An 18,310-nucleotide genomic window follows, 5' to 3' on the forward strand; every position below is an offset into this window, starting at 1 on the left:
TCTTATTCATGAATGTTTTCCCCACACTGTTAAAAGTGCAGGGCTCCTTACGTCAGCCATGATCTTCACAACTGAGTTCTCCAGATAGGTCTGGAATATGTCCATTTCACAGGTTATGGGGATGAGGCTAAAGGCTGATAATGCTCAGGATTTGCTTGCTTGTAAGCATTTATGATTTGAAGCACAACATAAAAAAAAAAAACGAAGATCATGGCCACTGGTCCCATCACCTCCTGACAAATAGAAGGGGAAGAAATGGAGGCAGTGAGATATTTTACTTTCTTGGGCTCCATGATCACTGCAGATGGTGACAGCAGCCACGAAATTAGTAAAAGACGCCTGCTCCTTGGGAGAAAAGCAATGACAAACCTAGACAGCATCTTAAAAAGCAGAGACAACACCTTGCCGACAAAGGTCCGCATAGTTAAAGCTATGGTTTTTCCAGTAGTGATGTATGGAAGTGAGAGCTGGACCATGAAGAAGGCTGATCGCCGAAGAATGGATGCTTTTGAATTATGGTGCTGGAGGAGACTCTTGAGAGTCCCATGGACTGCAAGAAGATCCAACCTCTCCATTCTGAAGGAAATCAGCCCTGAGTGCTCACTGGAAGGACAGATCCTGAAGCTGAGGCTCCAAGACTTTGGCCACCTCATGAGAAGAGAAGACTCCCTGGAAAAGACCCTGATGTGGGGAAAGATGGAGAAGGAGAAGGGGACGACAGAGGACGAGATGGTTGGGCGGTGTTCTCGAAGCTGCCAGCATGAGTTTGACCAAACTGCGGGAGGCAGTGGAAGACAGGAGTGCCTGGCGTGCTCTGGTCCAGGGGGTCACAAAGAGGCGGACACGACTAAACGACTAAACAACAACAAGCTTTTATTCTTATTATTGTGGAACAAATAAGAGCCTTGATTACAACTGAGGCCAATGTTTAGGCCTCCGGACACAACAGATCTCCCTTTTAACCTTCCAGAAATAGCCGGCGTCTTGATTTTCCCATAACTGAAAAAGGATTTCCCTAAAGTGTGGAGTGAGAGGCCTTGAGCCCGTTTATTTTCGCTGCTGCCCACCATTACGTTTCCTGGCTGCCTTGCTCTGGCTTCAACAGAGGCAGGAAAAACAAAGAAAGTTAAAAATAACAGTTCTATTAATGCGGCAAAAGCCTGCACACAACTCTCTAACAAATTTTGTTTTGCAGATAATAAAACTGTGTGTGTGTGTTTGTGTGCCCCCTGTTCTTGCAGGGAGGGAAAGAGAACGCTATTTCAACAAGCCGAATCTGCCCGCTGCTGTTTCTTATGCCCATTTTATAGATGGGGAAAACTGAGGGCTGGGAGGCCACTTAACCTGTATCCAGAGGCTGAGTGACTCAGGCAGTCCTCGTGTTGAAAAGAGCAAAAAGAACCTGTGGACATCCAAATAAGATGAACGCTGGAAGATTCAGGGCAGATAAATGAAAAAGACCTTTTTCATCCAGCACATAGTTAAACTATGGAACTCCCTGCTGCAGGACACCAACTTGGATGGCTTGGACATAGTCAGGGAGAGGAGAGCATTGCTAGTCCTGCTAGTGCGCTTCTGGTTGGCCACTCTGGAAACAGGATACTGGGCTTGTTCCCTTGGCCTGATCCAGCTGAGCTCCTCTGATGTCCTTAATGCAATCAGATTGCAGGCAGATTCTTACCAAACTCCAAGCCGCTAGTCCTCTGAGTTCTCATGCTGTCAGTCTCCAGCTCCTATTATTATTCTCCGTCCAGAACTTTTGCAAAGGTTAACCGCCTTCGCTTGTGGAATCGATTTCTCCAAGCGGAGGTAGCTAACCTTTGCAAAAAAGATATTTGCTCGTGAGTAAGCCCATTGCTGCAGACTGACTCACCTTCTCAGCGGCTTGGCAGAGGCTGGCCGTCAACATCATCGCGGAGAGAGTCAAGGAGAGGGAAGCCAGGGGAAACCTGGAAAGGAAAACAAGGCAGTGATGGTCAGGGAGCCTCTGTTTGTGAGCAAGGCAGAAAGATGGCGGCTGTGCTGAGTCAGGCAGCCTCTCCAGGAATGTTCCTGAGCAAAGCATGATGGGAATATCCCTGCTTTTAATGCCCCATGGCTTTATAGTCAAGGAGGACCCTGTCGCTGAACACAGGAAGGCTCACTGCAAGCTGTGGAGGTCTTGCACTCACTGCTGAATCTAATTAATAATACAGCGGTACCTTGGTTTAAGAACAACTTAGTTTATGAACAACTTGGATTAAGAAAAAAGCTGCAAACCCGGAAGTAGGTGTTTCGGTTTGTGAACTTTGCCTTGCTTTAAGGACACATTTCGCTTCCTGTTGAGTGTGTTGTAAATTGAGTCCCCCGCTGCTATGGGAAAGCACGCCTTGGTTTAAGAACGCTTTGGTTTAAGAACGGACTTCCGGAATGGATTAAGTTCGTAAACCAAGGTACCACTGTAATAATAATATTTTTAAAAATCAGACCTTCAAGGGAAAACATAGCCATTGTGGTTTGCAGTCATTGGTAGTCATGTAATAAACATCCATGGTTTTTCTCTGAGAAGAACTAGCATTAGATGCAAATACACACCCATTCAGATCCAAAAATGCCTATTTGCACCCCGAGGCGGTATTTCAGGACACCCAGGTTTCGGGATGTTCTTACCACTGATTTTTTGTAATCCTGGGATTGTTTTCTCCAAAACAAGGTTAAAAAGCGGGGTAAAATGTTTTCAATAAATCGGAAGTGGCCCCACAGGTCTGGCTTGGCGACAACTCGTATCGTCCCTAACCACTGAGCGCCGCTGCCTGCCCAGCGCTGGAGTACAAGGCTCTCTGAGGGTGCTGCGTTGGCTATTGCGAGACCATATGGACTTCTGGGGTAGGTGGAAAAAGGAATGCGCCTTAAAACCAGCTCAGCATCTTCTGTCCCTATGATTTAATCGTACATAAGAAAACTCCCTTTTGAAAGCTGGCTGTGAGGACGATCTCACGCAGGGACCACTGACTTCAGCGCTTCCCCCCGCTGCGTCAAGGCAGATTCCAAGCAGCGAGAGCTTTGCTGGCCTCCGAGTCTATGGCTCGCATCCCCTTCCCAGGGGATCCTCATCAACCATACAACGGTTATGTCACCAGGCACCGAGATCGAATCAGTCTCTGGCTGCCACGGCACCAGCACATCAGAGCCAGAGGGTGGTGTGGGACATCTGGCGGGTGAAACTATGGGCGCTTCCTTGCTCAGAGAGCACCGGGGCCCTTCGATGGAAGCCCAGCCAGATGGGCGGGGTATAAATAATAAAGTATTATTATTGTTGTTGTTGTTGTTGTTGTTGTTGTTGTTATTTCCATCACTTTGCTCCTACAGCTCCCTCCCTCCATTCTGCATTTGTACGGAATTAATCTCTTAGTGTGGAACCTAGGAACTCTCTACCTATTAATGAAAATATTTATATCTAGATTTGTATCTAGATGGTGGGATAGAGATAAGGAAAACAGGAAGACACAACAAGAGGTAAAGGAGGTGCTGTGGGATTGGTGGAAGTCAGTGTTTGTTTTTCTTTTTAGCGTTTATATTATTAACTTGCAAGATACGGATTTGGGTTTTTTTGTATGTTGGTTTTTGTGGTTTGTGTATTGTTATTTTTCGATATTTTCCGTGTTGTTGTTGTGTGGAAAATACTAATAAAATTTAAAAATTTATTTAACGAAAGAAAGAAAATGTTTGTCGAACTCAATGCTGGGGACAACCAGCACACTAAAACAAATCAACATACATGACATTCATTTTGGCACCTTCCGTGGCTCAGGTATAGTAATTTGGTCGATCTTAAGAAAAGAAAAGGGACACGGGTGGTGCTGTGGGTAAAAGCCTCAGCGCCTAGGGCTTGCTGATCGAAAGGTTGGCGGTTCGAATCCCCGCGGCGGGGTGCGCTCCTGTTGTTCGGTCCCAGCGCCTGCCAACCTAGCAGTTTGAAAGCACTCCCGGGTGCAAGTAGATAAATAGGGACCGCTTACTAGCGGGAAGGTAAACGGCGTTTCCATGTGCGGCTCTGGCTCGCCAGAGCAGCGATGTCACGCTGGCCACGTGACCCGGAAGTGTCTCCGGACAGCGCTGGCCCCCGGCCTCTTTGAGTGAGATGGGCGCACAACCCTAGAGTCTGTCAAGACTGGCCCGTACGGGCAGGGGTACCTTTACCTTTACCTTTAAGAAAACCCTCCTGGCAGACTGAAAAGGTTAATGTGTGCTAGCGATGAAGGACACCTGCAAATTTCTCTCAGTCTCTCAAGTTCAGTTCTCCACACCACTTTGTCATTTTGTTTTTAACTCCTCACAAAAACTCATCAGCATTGTATGGGGCTGGGCTAGAACGACCCCTCTGGTCCCTAACCGACTCTACAAATTGACGACTTTAGTGTGAATTTCTCATAACGCGCACATTTCTGATGCAATTTTGCCCAACGGACACATTTTTTTTGCAAAGCCATTTCCCCATATACGATGCATTTTCATTTCGCATTTCCACTAAAACCCACGTCGGAACGTGATTTCACCGAACGGAAACGCTTTTGCAAAGTGACGACGCCCAATTCAACACATTCTTCCTGCATTATTTCCACATTTCACCCTAGTTACATGCATTTTTCGATACTTGCCCGGAAAAACTGCCCTGCAAAATTCAGAGAAATGCAGGTTTCCAGGGAGGGCCGTTGCTTCGTTTGACATTCTGTTTCGGAAATTGCAGATTAGGCAGGTTTGCTTTTAAATGAAGATTTAAATCAAAATTTCTTCCCCAAAGAAATTTCCACGAGAGCTACCCCAGTTTCACCCCTAGGGGCACCTGCCCTCCCATCACAAACTTTCTGGCTCCAATCCTTTCCTATCCAGAGGTCAGCAGGCTGCCCTGTCCTTTTGCTGAAGTGAGTCACTTACTAAGGGGGGGGGGCAGGCTGTTCTCACCTTCCCCATCTCCTGAAAAATCGCCCTCCTGCACAAAAGGAAGCCAAGGGAATGAGCGTGCAGAAGTTTTATTACCCTGTGTGACCGCCAAGAGATTCTCGCGGCAGGCCAAGGATGAGTCAGAGGCTGGCTCAGATGGGTAGCTAGCATTGTCACCAACCAGATTGGGGCAAAACAACCCCCACAAGTAAAAGTACGTGTGTCCCCCCCCCCCCCCGCGCCCGGAGATCAACCTACGCAAGCAGGAATCAGGTGCCACAAAAGCGAGCGAAGTTGTTGACTCACGCAGGGAGGCGGCTGTGGAATCTCCTTCCCCGGGGGCGCTTTTTAATTATTATTTTTTTGCAAGGGAGAAAAAAGTTGGACAGGAATTTGGTGGGGATGTTTGCAGAGGTTGTCCTGGCTCAGGACGGAGCCCGTGACGATGAGACAGCCCTCGGAGTTTCTTCCAACAGAGCAATAAAAGAACGCTCTCTTCTCTAATGCGCGCACACATGGTTCTGTACTCAGTGCGCAGCGCATTAATCCGTCAACATGCACCTTGCAGAGAGCGGCTGACAACTAAAAATATTTTCCTGTTCAGCAGCTTTCAATGCTGTTCGGGCTTTCAGTTGTTGTTTTTTCGTTTTTGTTTAAATTTTTTACTTATGCTTTTCAGGTCGATACATTTCACTGATTTTACAATCATTTTGACGTTTCAAAGCTTGACTTCCTTCTCCCTCTTTCTGCGGTTCCTCAAATTTATTTTTAGTATCTTCTGCATCTCCTAATTAACTTAATTTGCTCATTTATTCATCTTTTTTAAAGAAATGCTCTTACGAAACTGCAGGTTATTACAATAATCCTGCCAATGTTTTTATCTGTTTACAATTTATCTGTAAATATTCAGTAAACCATTCCATTCTTTTACAAAAAGTTTGCTCTCTTGATTTCTTATTCTTCCAGACTTTCAGTTGTTTTTTAACGTGCCGCTCAAAACTAGTTCTCTTCCGCAAGATAGAGATGGTGGTAGCATAGTGGTTATGTCCAAAGTCCGTTTTGGGGGCCTAATCTGGCCCTCCGGTTGGTTTAATCCGGCCCCTGTGGAAGTTTATTTCCTGGGCTAAAATCCTAAAAACAAAACCCTCAACACCTTCAGTCCTAAAAGAAGCTCAACAACTTTGATCGGCCCCCACAGCCCTTCACTTCATCAACTCTGGCCCTCTTTGAAAAAAGTTTGGACACCACTGAGTGTTGGACCCAAGAGACATGGATTCAAATCCTCCCACTCGCCTCACTGGGAGCTCATGAGGGGGGGTTGACCCTTGGGGGCTGCCAGTCACTGCCTCTCTGAGCCCGACCTACCTCACAGGGTTGCTGTGGGGATTAAATGTCGAAGTGGAGAACGGCGTCTGTGGCAACCTCTTTATTTGTGAAGTGGAAACTTAATTTAGAGAATCCATGGTCACAACAGCATCTTAAAAAGCAGAGACATCACCTTGCCAACAAAGGTCCGTATAGTTAAAGCTCTGGTTTTCCCAGTAGTGATGTATGGAAGTGAGAGCTGGACCATCAAGAAGGCTGATCGCCGAAGAATGGATGCTTTTGAATTCTGGTGCTGGAGGAGATTCTTGAGAGTCCCATGGCCTGCAAGAAGATCAAACCTCTCCATTGTGAAGGAAACCAGCCCTGAGTGCTCACTGGAAGGACAGATCCTGAAGCTGAGGCTCCAAGACTTTGGCCACCTCATGAGAAGAGAAGACTCCCTGGAAAAGACCCTGATGCTGGGAAAGATGGAGGGCACAAGGAGAAGGGGACGGCGGAGGACGAGATGGTGGGACAGTGTTGTTGAAGCCACCAACATGAGTTTGACCAAACTGCAGGAGGCAGTGGAAGACAGGAGGGCCTGGCGTGCTCTGGCCCATGGGGTCACAAAGAGGCGGACACGACTAAACAACAACAGCAACAACATGGTCACAAGGTGTGATGAATGGTGGCTTTAGCTGGGGTTCAGTAAGGACAATTACCTAGAACATACCTTCTACCTCTCCTGTCAGGGGCAGAATTTGAGGGAATCACAGAGCACCACTGTTACGCCCAGCTCCTGCTCTAGGACTATCCAATTTGGGCACCTGGCTGGCCGCAGGGAGAAGAGGTTGCCATAATACAAGTGCCCCGCATTGGCCAGATCCTGCCGCTGAATGGCCCTTCTTGTATTCTGATTTCTTAATGGATATATGGAGCCTCCCTGTTTCAAGGCAGTATACCTTGAATCAAGGCGATCAAGGCCAAATTGGAGAATCTAAATCTCGGAGGAAAGTTCTTTAGCCCATTTCTGCTACATGAGATTCCAGGAACATAAGAATAGGGGGAGGCACTCGATCAGGGCAAAAGGAGCCCTGTTCTCACAGCAGCCAAATGCCCCCAAGAACCTAGGGATCTAGGTAGACTGCCTCTGGGCCTGGAGGTTCCATCGGAAGAGCCCTGGAGCTAGGCCACCTAAGTCCAGCAATCCTGTCCTCCTAGGGCAGGGGTCAGCAACCTAAGGCCCCTGGGCCAAAAGCGGCCTGCGGAGGTTGTTTGACTGGCCCACGAGCTGCTCCCAAACCGAGCTACCAGCGCAGCGACTCGCTTCCGTGGCACCAGAAATCGCATCTGCGCAGGCGTGAAAATTGCTCCTGCACACGCGCAGACGTCAAAAATCATGGGCACGGGCACGATCCGGTCCACGGAGGGATCTCCATAGAACCGATCCGGCCCAGGCAAGATAAACCTTGCTAAGCCCCATCCTAGGGGTCAACTAGGGAAACTCGCAAGCATGATCTGAGTGCAACTGCAATTCTCGTTTCCCTGGCGATCCCCAGCAACTATTCTCATCCAGTGGCATTGACTGCCTCCAGCACAGAAGGTGGGACACAGCCATCATCGCTCATGCTCAACCTGTGGTTTTGGGGAGGGGAAAGGCCCTTTCCCCAGAAACGTCGACCTGGGTGGCACAATTTTCAAAGCCGCTTTCTCAACAGGCTTCGCTGACCACGCAGCAAAACTGTCACCAAACATCGTAAACGTCGCCCTCGGCTAGCAAACACCCCGGGGAGCAGAGAACAAGCACTTGTGAAAATATAACGGGTGCGCAGACATTCGGCTCTTTTGTGCGTGTTTGGCTTTGTTGTTGCGTTGGGTGGGAGGGTACGGGACATGGTCTTGGGCCTCTGTCGCACAGGGCGGGAAAATGCTTTCATTCCCCGTCAGGCCTTCTTGGAAGTGAGATTGCGATCTGTCTCAAAATTCAGCGTTCTGTCTCTCTGCTCCTAAAATAATTCCTTCTTTATGACAGGTCAACTCTCCCTTTGATTATTACGATTGCAGAGGTCCCACGCAGCTTGGAAGAGAGATAAGTTATTTCCACAAACAAGAAGTCTCTTGAGAAGGGGGAGGGTTCAGCCTCTCTGCCTTTGATCGCTCCAAGGCCACGGGCTCGCGAGGGCAGGAAACTATGCTCTCCAGACAGGGTGGGACATGGCGGGCAGCCATGGCGGGCCAACTGTTGAAAAGGATGGCAGGAAATGTTCTCCCAGGAGGGACCTGGCAATCCTGGTCAAGGCCGCCCAACGAGAGCTGATAGGCCACAGGCAAGCTGTTCTGGAAGCTTCCGAGATGCCCGCCAAACAAAACCCGAATTCAGGGTTCGATTCCCCACCCCTCCAAGACAAGTTTGTTGTTGGCCATTTCGAACCACCCAACCCATTTCAAGAGTTCACCGGGATTTTCGCTCCCAGAAACTTTTCACTGGAGGTCCTGCAAATACACAAAGGATATATACCCTCAGCATATTTGCTGGGGGGCGGGGGGCAGGGGAAGGAACTAGTTGGCTGAAATAGTTCAGACATCCCATTTGGGGTTAGTAGCATGTTCCCAATCAACCGTGTTCTTCATTGGACTGGTCATGTCGTGCGGATGCCTGATGATCACCTTCCAAAGCAACTAGTCTATTCCGAACTTAAAAATGGAAAGTGTAATCAATGGAAAGCTGCATCAATAGGAGTATAGCATCTAGATCAAGGGAAGTAATAGTGCCACTGTATTCTGCTCTGGTCAGACCTCACCTGGAGTACTGTGTCCAGTTCTGGGCACCACAGTTCAAGAAGGACACTGACAAACTGGAACGTGTCCAGAGGAGGGCAACCAAAATGGTCAAAGGCCTGGAAACGATGCCTTATGAGGAACAGCTAAGGGAGCTGGGCATGTTTAGCCTGGAGAAGAGGAGGTTAAGGGGGGATATGATAGCCATGTTCAAATATATAAAAGGATGTCACATAGAGGAGGGAGAAAGGCTGTTTTCTGCTGCTCCAGAGAAGCGGACACGGAGCAATGGATCCAAACTACAAGAAAGAAGATTCCACCTAAACATTAGGAAGAACTTCCTGACAGTAAGAGCTGTTTGACAGTGGAATTTGCTGCCAAGGAGTGTGGTGGAGTCTCCTTCTTTGGAGGTCTTTAAGCAGAGGCTTGACAACCATATGTCAGGAGTGCTCTGATGGTGTTTCCTGCTTGGCAGGGGGTTAGACTCGATGGCCCTTCTAACTCTATGATTCTATGATTCTAATGCTGGTGGTCAACAAAAGAGGTTTAAAGACTGTCTCAAGGCATATCTAAAAAATATATAGTATAAACACCAACAATTGGGAAACACTGGCCTGCAGGTCATTTGACTTGATCAGGAAGACACGTGTCCTGGTTTTCAATCAGAAAAGGCTCCATAGAAAGCCCTTTGCTGTGTTCCTATTTAAATCAGCCCTCTATTCCAAACAATGAGGACTGGAACCTTAGCTTCATTTTAAGGGGAAGGCCCCCTAGCTCAGCGGGAGAGTACCTGCTTTGCACGCATAAGGTCACAAATTCAAAACCCACCAGCCTCTCCAAGTAGGGCTGCGAATGTCCCCTGGAAAGAGCCACTGCCGGTCTGAGTTGACAATACTTAGCTAGGCAGACCCCTGAGGTCTGACTTAAGTCAGTATAATGTTCTCGCCCAAATTAAACAGCAGTTGGCTGCCGTTTTACAACACCCACCTAACAGTAGGGCCGGCCCCAGATTCCCCTATAAAAGAATAAGCAGGGAAGTGGGCCAAATTATTTTCTGAAATTCTCTGCCACTCGCCAATTATTAAAGGATGAAAGCCTCCGATTTCAGAGGAAGGTGGCAGAAGATGCTGTTGTGACGTGGGGTTTGTGATTTCAGCTCTCTTGACATAATCTGCTGGAGACAGTTCTCTAGTAACACTTCTTTATTACAGCAAACAAGACTGAAGACTGAGGAGGGGAAAGCTACATTTATAGGGACAGGGGACTAGCTAGAAAGGATACATTTTGGAGGGAACAATATCAGGCAATCACAGTCCTGCCTTTTGGAGGAAACCAATAAGACAGAGGATCCAAATACAGCAGTTTAAATGAACCAATAGTAGCTGTACCCCCTGAAACCAAAAGGCAGTTACTTTACCCTAATGCAAATATAGACAATAATAATACAGATATAAAATCCTTTGACTCAATACACAACACCCCTCCCCCCCTAGTGAGCACAGCAGACGTAATCTCTCAGGTACTGTGGGGTCCTACAACTTCTACTTGATCTCCTGACAACAGGCGTTGCCGGTTCTGGATTGGGTGTTACCTGTGGTAGAGGGGCTGCTATAGGGGTTTCCTCAGGAACAGATGGAGTCCCAGACATCTCAGGGTTCCCTACCTGTACCTCGTCATCATGAGGACTAGCAGACCCTGGTTCATTTGCTGAAGCCCCTGGTGACTGCACCTCTGGGCCATTTTCACTCTGGTCTTGCAGCTCTGCGTCGTTAGCCAGGGATGAATTATCTGACTCCTCCCTGCTGAGCGCCCGGCGCCTCAGCTGATCTATATGTCTCTTCCAAACTTGCCCATTTTCCAAGGTTACATAATAGGACACAGGTCCACTAGCCCGGGTGACCACACCAGCCACCCACCGCGAACCTCGTGAATAGTTCCTCACCCAGACCAGATCTTCAGGGGCGAGATACCTTGTTGTGTCAGTCTCAGCCTGGGGGGTTGCTCTTGAATTATGGTTTGGCATTTTATCCGGGTGGACATAATCCAGCACCGTTACCAGTCTTCTACCCAAGAGCAGCTCAGCTGGCGACTTGCCCGTCGCAGTACACGGCGTCGCATGCTGCAAAAATAACATTCGCGCGATGCGAGCTGACCAGTTACCCTCCATTAAGCGCGCAATGGATTCTTTGGCTGTTCTTACCATGCGCTCAGCCTGCCCATTGGAGGATGGGTGAAAGGGCGCGGATGTGACCCCTCTTATGAAGTTATCAGCCAAGAATGCCCTGAATTCTTGGGATACAAAAGCTGCCCCATTATCTGATACAATGGTCTCAGGTAACCCGTGGGTTGCAAACAGCTGCCTCAACACCTTGATTACGGCAGCTGATGCCATGCTAGGGACCATCGCCACTTCTAACCATTTGGAATATGCATCGACGACAACCAAAAAGACCTTCCCCTGGAATGGCCCAGCAAAATCTAAGTGCAGCCGGCTCCAGGGAGATCTGGACTGCTCCCACCAGTGAACTGGTGCTCTGGCCACTTCTGGCCGCACCTCTTGGCATGCCTTACATGTTCGTACCCATTGTTCTATGTTCTGGTCCATTCCAGGCCACCACACATAACATCGGGCTAGCGACTTCATCCTGACCATTCCCGGGTGTCCCATGTGAAGCGTCTCAAGCACCCTGTTTCTCAGTGGTGCTGGGATGATCACCCTATCTCCCCACAGGAGACAACCCTTATGCATGGACAACTCGTGCTGCCTTGTCGCATAAGGCCTGAATTTGTCTTCATGCGGACCACCTGGCCACCCCCTCCCCACCCAAGTGAGCACACGGGAGAGAACAGCATCTTTCCTCGTTTTCTCAGCTATATCAGTAGCCGTTACAGGAGCCCCCGGAAGTGTTTCCAGCATCATTATGTGCTCCGCTGGAGCGGGATCCTCATTGCTCCCGCCAGGAAGGGGCAATCGACTCAGCGCATCAGCGTGGCACAACCGTTTCCCCGGCACATGGGTCAAGGTGTACTGGAACCCGTTCAGGAATATAGACCAACGCAACATTCTGGGGGAGAGAATTTGTGGCGTTTGTTTGTTCGGGTTGAACAACCCTAACAGTGGTTTGTGGTCCGTTTCAATGGAGAAATGGCGACCGTACACATAATCATAGAACTTTTTGATTCCTGCCACAATTGCAAGCGCCTCTTTGTCAATTTGAGCATAGTTGCGCTCCGTGGGCGACAACGTACGGGAATAGAAAGAGATGGGCTTTTCCGACCCATCCAGTTCCCTATGACTCAGCACCGCCCCCAGGCCGTATTGAGAGGCATCACATGCCAGGACCAGCGGCTTTGACTCATCATAATGAGCAAGGACGCTCCCGCTACTCAGCATTCTTCGCAAGGAGTCAAAAGCCTTCTGCTGCCCCTGCCCCCATCGCCACACATTCTTTTTCTGCAACAGTCTATGTAATGGTTCAGCTACCGAAGCTTTATGGGGTAAGAACGAATGATAAAAGTTAATAAGTCCCAGGAATGACTGCAACTCCGTCTTGTTCTGTGGTCGTGGTGCCTCGATGATGGCCTTAATCTTAGCATCTGTGGGGTGGATGCCTGATGCATCAATTTTAAACCCCAAGAAATCCACAGCTGGCACCCCAAAACTGCATTTTTCCTTTTTCAGTTGCAACCCCACCTCCTTGAACTTGAGCAACACTGCACGGACACGCGCAACCAGTTCCTGTGGGTCTTTTCCAGCAATCAAAACGTCATCAAAAAATGGCAAGACCCCCGGCAGACCTCTTAACAGGCGTTCCATGAGCCCTTGAAAAATCCCTGGGGCCACACAAACTCCAAATTGTAATCTGTTAACTCTGAACGCCCCTTTATGTGTGACAATAGTCTGTGCTTCCGCTGATTGTGGGGTTACTGGCAGCTGTTGGTAGGCTTGTGCCAGGTCAATTTTGGCAAACACCTTGCCCCCAGCCAGTTTAGCCAACAGATGTGATACGACTGGAATGGGGTATGAGTTTCCCCTGAGTGCCTTATTGATAGTACATTTGTAATCTGCACAGATCCTGACTTCCCCATTTGCTTTAAGGGGCGTGACGATTGGAGTCTCCCACTTAGCAGAGTCCACGGGTGAGAGAACTCCCTGCTTGACCAATTTATCCAGCTCTGCTTCGATCTTGGGTTGCAGTGCAAATGGCACTCGCCTTGGTTTGAGTCGGATTGGGGCCACCCCAGGGTCCAACTCGAAGTCAACTGGGGGCCCTTTATAACAACCCAGTTTTCCATTAAAGAGACCAGCAAACTCTTTGCATAATGCCTCGCTCATCTCAGGGCAGGTTTGGATTGAATTAAGCCCTGATATACTCAGTCCCAGGGCGGGGAACCAGTCAGTGCCCAGGAGACTGGGGCGACTGCCCTTCGCAATCACCAGTTTGAGTACAGCCTGTTTGTCCCGGAACTGAACTCTCACGGCACACATTCCCATAACATGGATGCGGCCCGCTGAGTATGACTGCAAGGTTGCCGGGAAGGGCTCCAGAGGGGGCAACTTACCCCTGGGGAAGAATGTCCTCGCGGTCTGGTCCGACACGATAGTGAATCCAGATCCGGAGTCCACCTCCATGTCGCACTGCTGACCCTCAATCTTCACCTTGACGTGTGCCTTGCCTTGCGCTGGGAACTGCACGACCCTCCCGTTGATCTCCGTTACATAGTGGCAGTCCTTTAGAAAATGGGTTGCTGTGGGCGGTCTGCGATGCTCCAGTCTAGGTGTTCCTGTCGCTCCCAACGCCGCCGATCTACAGACCCTGGCGATGTGACCTGTCTTCCCGCACGTCCGGCACATAGCATCCCGGAAACGACAACTCTTCCGCTCATGGTTTCCGCCACAACCTGGACACCTGCCTCGGTGATCTTTGTGCACTGTGCAGGCCTGACGCACTGACTCGACCCCACGGACTGGGCTCTGGCTCGGAGTAGCCTCTAGCTCGTCCATGGCATGCGCAACTTCTATCTGTGGCTTAGGGCCCTTGCGACTGGCATCAAGCTCCTCTCTTTCATAATTCTCCGTGGCGGTGGCCTCCTTCAAGGCTGAAGCAAGGGTAACCTCTTCTTTAGCCACGATGCGTCTTCTGGCTTTCTTGCTGCTCAGACCACCGATAAACCGATCCAGGAGAGTCTCTTCCAGATTTTGGAAGTCGCAGTGCTGAGCGAGCTTCCGCAGTTCAGCTAGAAATGCAGATACAGACTCCCCAGCACGCTGCTGCCTCTCATGAAACTCCATCCGCCGGGCCATCTTGGTCTCAGTAGGCGCCAAATGGCTTGTTAGGCAGGCAAGAATATCTTTGAGAGATGTCTCACTTAGCTTCGCTGGAGCAAGCAATGCCTTGGCCAGCTTGAAGGTCTCAGGCCCACAGTAGCTCAGGAATGTGGCCCTTCTTTTGCTGGCATCGGTGATCCCTTGAGCCACTGCGAAGAACTCGAAGCGTTCGACGTAGTCTTCCCACGTGTGGGGCTCTGATGGCTGGAAGGGCTCCAATACCCTTGGACTCTCCATTGTCCTGTGGCAGGGTCGTCTTCTCAGCTGGCCAGTGAGTCTTGTTCTTAGCTGCAATCCGGACTCTGAGGCAGGGCTGCGTTTAACCGCTCCTCAGCATTCCGGATCCCATCCTCGTCGCCAGTTGTTGTGACGTGGGGTTTGTGATTTCAGCTCTCTTGACATAATCTGCTGGAGACAGTTCTCTAGTAACACTTCTTTATTACAGCAAACAAGACTGAAGACTGAGGAGGGGAAAGCTACATTTATAGGGACAGGGGACTAGCTAGAAAGGATACATTTTGGAGGGAACAATATCAGGCAATCACAGTCCTGCCTTTTGGAGGAAACCAATAAGACAGAGGATCCAAATACAGCAGTTTAAATGAACCAATAGTAGCTGTACCCCCTGAAACCAAAAGGCAGTTACTTTACCCTAATGCAAATATAGACAATAATAATACAGATATAAAATCCTTTGACTCAATACACAACAGATGCTACCCCACCCCCCTAAGAAAACCCCCCCTCTTTGATTTATATCCTTTTTTTAGAGAAAGAAAAGCTGTTGCTACGCCATCTGGAATGCATACTTTGGGGTAGGAAACGCTAACCATTTCCTGGCTCCCCCCACATCACGCAGACGGACCCCACCAAGAGAGAGGCATCTGGTGGACTGGAACCCCAGCTTGTGGGGGGGGGGGTCTTCCGGTTGCGCCCCGTTAGCTTTCAGTGGGAATTCTCTGCCTGAAATGCGTGAAAAGGAATCCCGTAAATCTTGATGGGGAAAAAAGACACACACCCTTTTCCTTTGCGTGTCCCCAAGAGGTCACGCTAGGGGCTGTGGAACCTGTGCCCCAGCTCCTGTCATCGTCCTAGACCAAATGCGGCCCTCAAACTCCCAAATGCGGCCCTCAAGCAGTCTCTGTCTGGCCCTCGGATCTCACCTTTCGATAGGTGCTCCCTCAACTGCGTCGACCTGCGGAGCCAGCACCACATAATATCCGTTCTGCATTTGCAAGAAATTGACCTAAAATTGCCTCTTGATGCCTTTTCTATATTCTTTTTTTTCGACGCCTGCTTAAAACGCGGTCATTTAGGCAAACCTGCCCCCAGACACGTAGAATCTGAGGGGAATTTAAATCTGTTTTGGTTTTTGGTTTGTTGTTTTTTTTCTGTTAACTTTAAATACCTTTAAAAGTTTTGAACTTTTCCCGGGTGGGTGATTTCAATACTTCTTGCAAATAGCTGAGAGGTTTTGCTACAGTCACAGTGGTATTCTGCTAAATAAAGGGATCAATAATGAACATTATTGAAAAGTAGAGACATCACCTTGCCAACAAAGGTCTGTATAGTAAAAGCTATGGTTTTCCCAGTAGTGATGTATGGAAGTGAGAGATGGACCATAAAGAAGGCTGATCACCGAAGAATGGATTCTTTTGAATTCTGGTGCTGGAGGAGACTCTGGAGAGTCCCATGGACTGCAAGAAGATCAAACCATTCTGAAGGAAATCAGCCCTGAGTGCTCACTGGAAGGACAGATCCTGAAGCTGAGGCTCCAAGACTTTGGCCACCTCATGAGAAGACTCCCTGGAAAAGACCCTGATGTTGGGAAAGATTTAAGGCACAAGGAGAAGGGGACGACGGAGGACAAGATGGTGGGACAGTGTTCTCGAAGCTACCAGCATGAGTTTGACCAAACTGTGGGAGGCAGTGGAAGACAGGAGGGCCTGGCGTGCTCTGGTCCAGGGGGTCACGAAGAGGCGGACACCACTAAACAACTAAACAACAACAACAATGAACATTGCCGCCTCCATTTTGTTTTCAGGAGGAAAAATGAATTTGTTCGTTGCCTTGCAATGAGGGCCGTAGGGGGGCACGGGGGGGGGGGGGGGGAGTTGTCGAAGCAGATCAGTGCAGCACCTGGACCGCGTCTGCTATCTGTGCCCTGCAGGGAAGTTTGTTACCTGAAACACTCCAGACAGAGAGGAAATCAATAAATACCAGGGCGCACCTGGCTGGCTTCTGCTTCTGGGGGCGAGAGAGAGATTCCTTTCTGACCCTGCCAAAATCTAAGCCCAGAAGCCTTTAAAACACAAGCACACACACTGAAAGACCTCAAACTGCCTCAGTACAAAAATGCCACAAACCAGGAATATGTGGGGAGGCAGGGCAAGTTTCTAGTTCTCATGAAACAAAAACAAAAAGCAGAAACAAAAGCCCAGAGAGGTAAGGGTCACTTTTTTCAAAATCCAGGCTTCCCAAAACAGAACATGCTAAAATAATGGCTTTACTGGCCATTGATTGACATCCTGACAGCCCTTTTAATTTTTTTTTTTTATTCTGATTATGGATTTTGTGGTTTTATATTTTGACTTTATTCTGTAAACCGCCCTGAGAGCTGTGGGTATAGGGCGGTAAGGTAAAGGGTAAAGGGACCCCTGACCATTAGGTCCAGTCGTGACTGACTCTGGGGTTGCCCGCTCATCTCGCTCTATAGGCCGAGGGAGCCGGCGTACAGCTTCTGGGTCATGTGGCCAGAATGACTAAGCTGCTTCTGGCGAACCAGAGCAGCACACGGAAATGCCGTTTACCTTCCCGCCGGAGCGGTACCTATTTATCTATTTGCACTTTGATGTGCTTTTGAACTGCTAGGTTGGCAGGAGCTGGGACTGAGTAACGGGAGCTCACCCCGTTGCAGGGACTTGAACCGCTGACCTTCTGATCAGCAAGTCCTAGGGTCTGTGGTTTAACCCACAGCGCCACCCGCGTCCCTATAGGGTGGTATATAAATTCAATAAATAAACAATACAAGTCGTACCAATCAAAGGAAAAGGAATTGCAAAAAACTCTGGATATTGCTGAGCTGAAATGGGCAAATTAATAGGCAAAGCGTTGCAGGGGTTCCGCAGGGAGACTGGGTCCAGCTCTCTGGCTGAACTCACCGTAAAACTCTGTTTATTGTACGTTTGGAAAACCCTTTGGAAAGCAGGACGATTTAAATAAACTCGTATGTGGAAATAAGAGCATTCTTATTTAAATAAATGCATATGTGGGATTAAACGCACTCTTGCAAATTGTTTAAATAAGTGCATATGCGGGGACTTTGTTATTTTAGATTCCCCTTCTCCTGTTAAATCTCCGGCACAGACCCCAGTTGCTTAGCCCTAATTCTCAGTGCTAAGTCTGTATAACTGCCACAGTCACCCACCCCCTGGCTGAAGCCTTAGCCTCCCTTTCCAACTTTCCTCTGTTCATTTTTATTTATCGTGACATTTATTAGCCATCCTTTTGCTCCAAGGAGCTAGAGGAGCAGATCCCCTTCCTTTCCTTTTTCAGAACAACAACCCTGTGAGGTAGGCTCAAGGTTGAGAGACCGTGGTTCCAGGAAAGCCTCATGAAAGCTACTTGATAATGGACAACTGTGAGGGTCTGCAATGCCTTTTTAAAGGATTTTTAAAAAGGTAAAGGGAATCCTGGGGTTGCGGCGCTCATCTCGCTTTACTGGCCGAGGGAGCCGGCGTACGGCTTCCGGGTCAAGTGGCGAGCATGACTAAGACGCTTCTGGCGAACCAGAGCAACACACGGAAACCCCGTTTACCTTCCCGCTGGAGCGGTACCTATTTATCTACTTGCACTTTGACGTGCTTTTGAACTGCTAGGTTGGCAGGAGCGGAGACTGAGCAACGGGAGCTCACCCCGCCACAGGGATTCGAACCGCCGACCTTCTGATCGGCAAGTCCTAGGCTCTGTGGTTTAACC

At 49.0% G+C, this 18,310-nt stretch overlaps 1 protein-coding gene across 3 annotated transcripts in view; it reads right to left on the reverse strand.

Annotated features, from left to right (window-relative positions):
* The window catches only part of ADAMTSL4 (ADAMTS like 4), an 88,759-nt gene that overhangs the window by 39,910 nt on the left and 30,539 nt on the right, over window positions 1–18,310 (reverse strand). For all 3 annotated transcript variants that reach the window (XM_083416424.1, XM_083416425.1, XM_083416426.1), the window contains one exon: window positions 1,874–1,949. In XM_083416424.1, the coding sequence (XP_083272550.1) occupies window positions 1,874–1,949 (76 nt within the window). The remainder of the gene's footprint in view (window positions 1–1,873; window positions 1,950–18,310) is intronic.

Source organism: Podarcis tiliguerta (assembly GCF_965153285.1).
Source record: "Podarcis tiliguerta genome assembly, chromosome: 16".
NCBI lineage: Eukaryota > Metazoa > Chordata > Lepidosauria > Squamata > Lacertidae > Podarcis > Podarcis tiliguerta.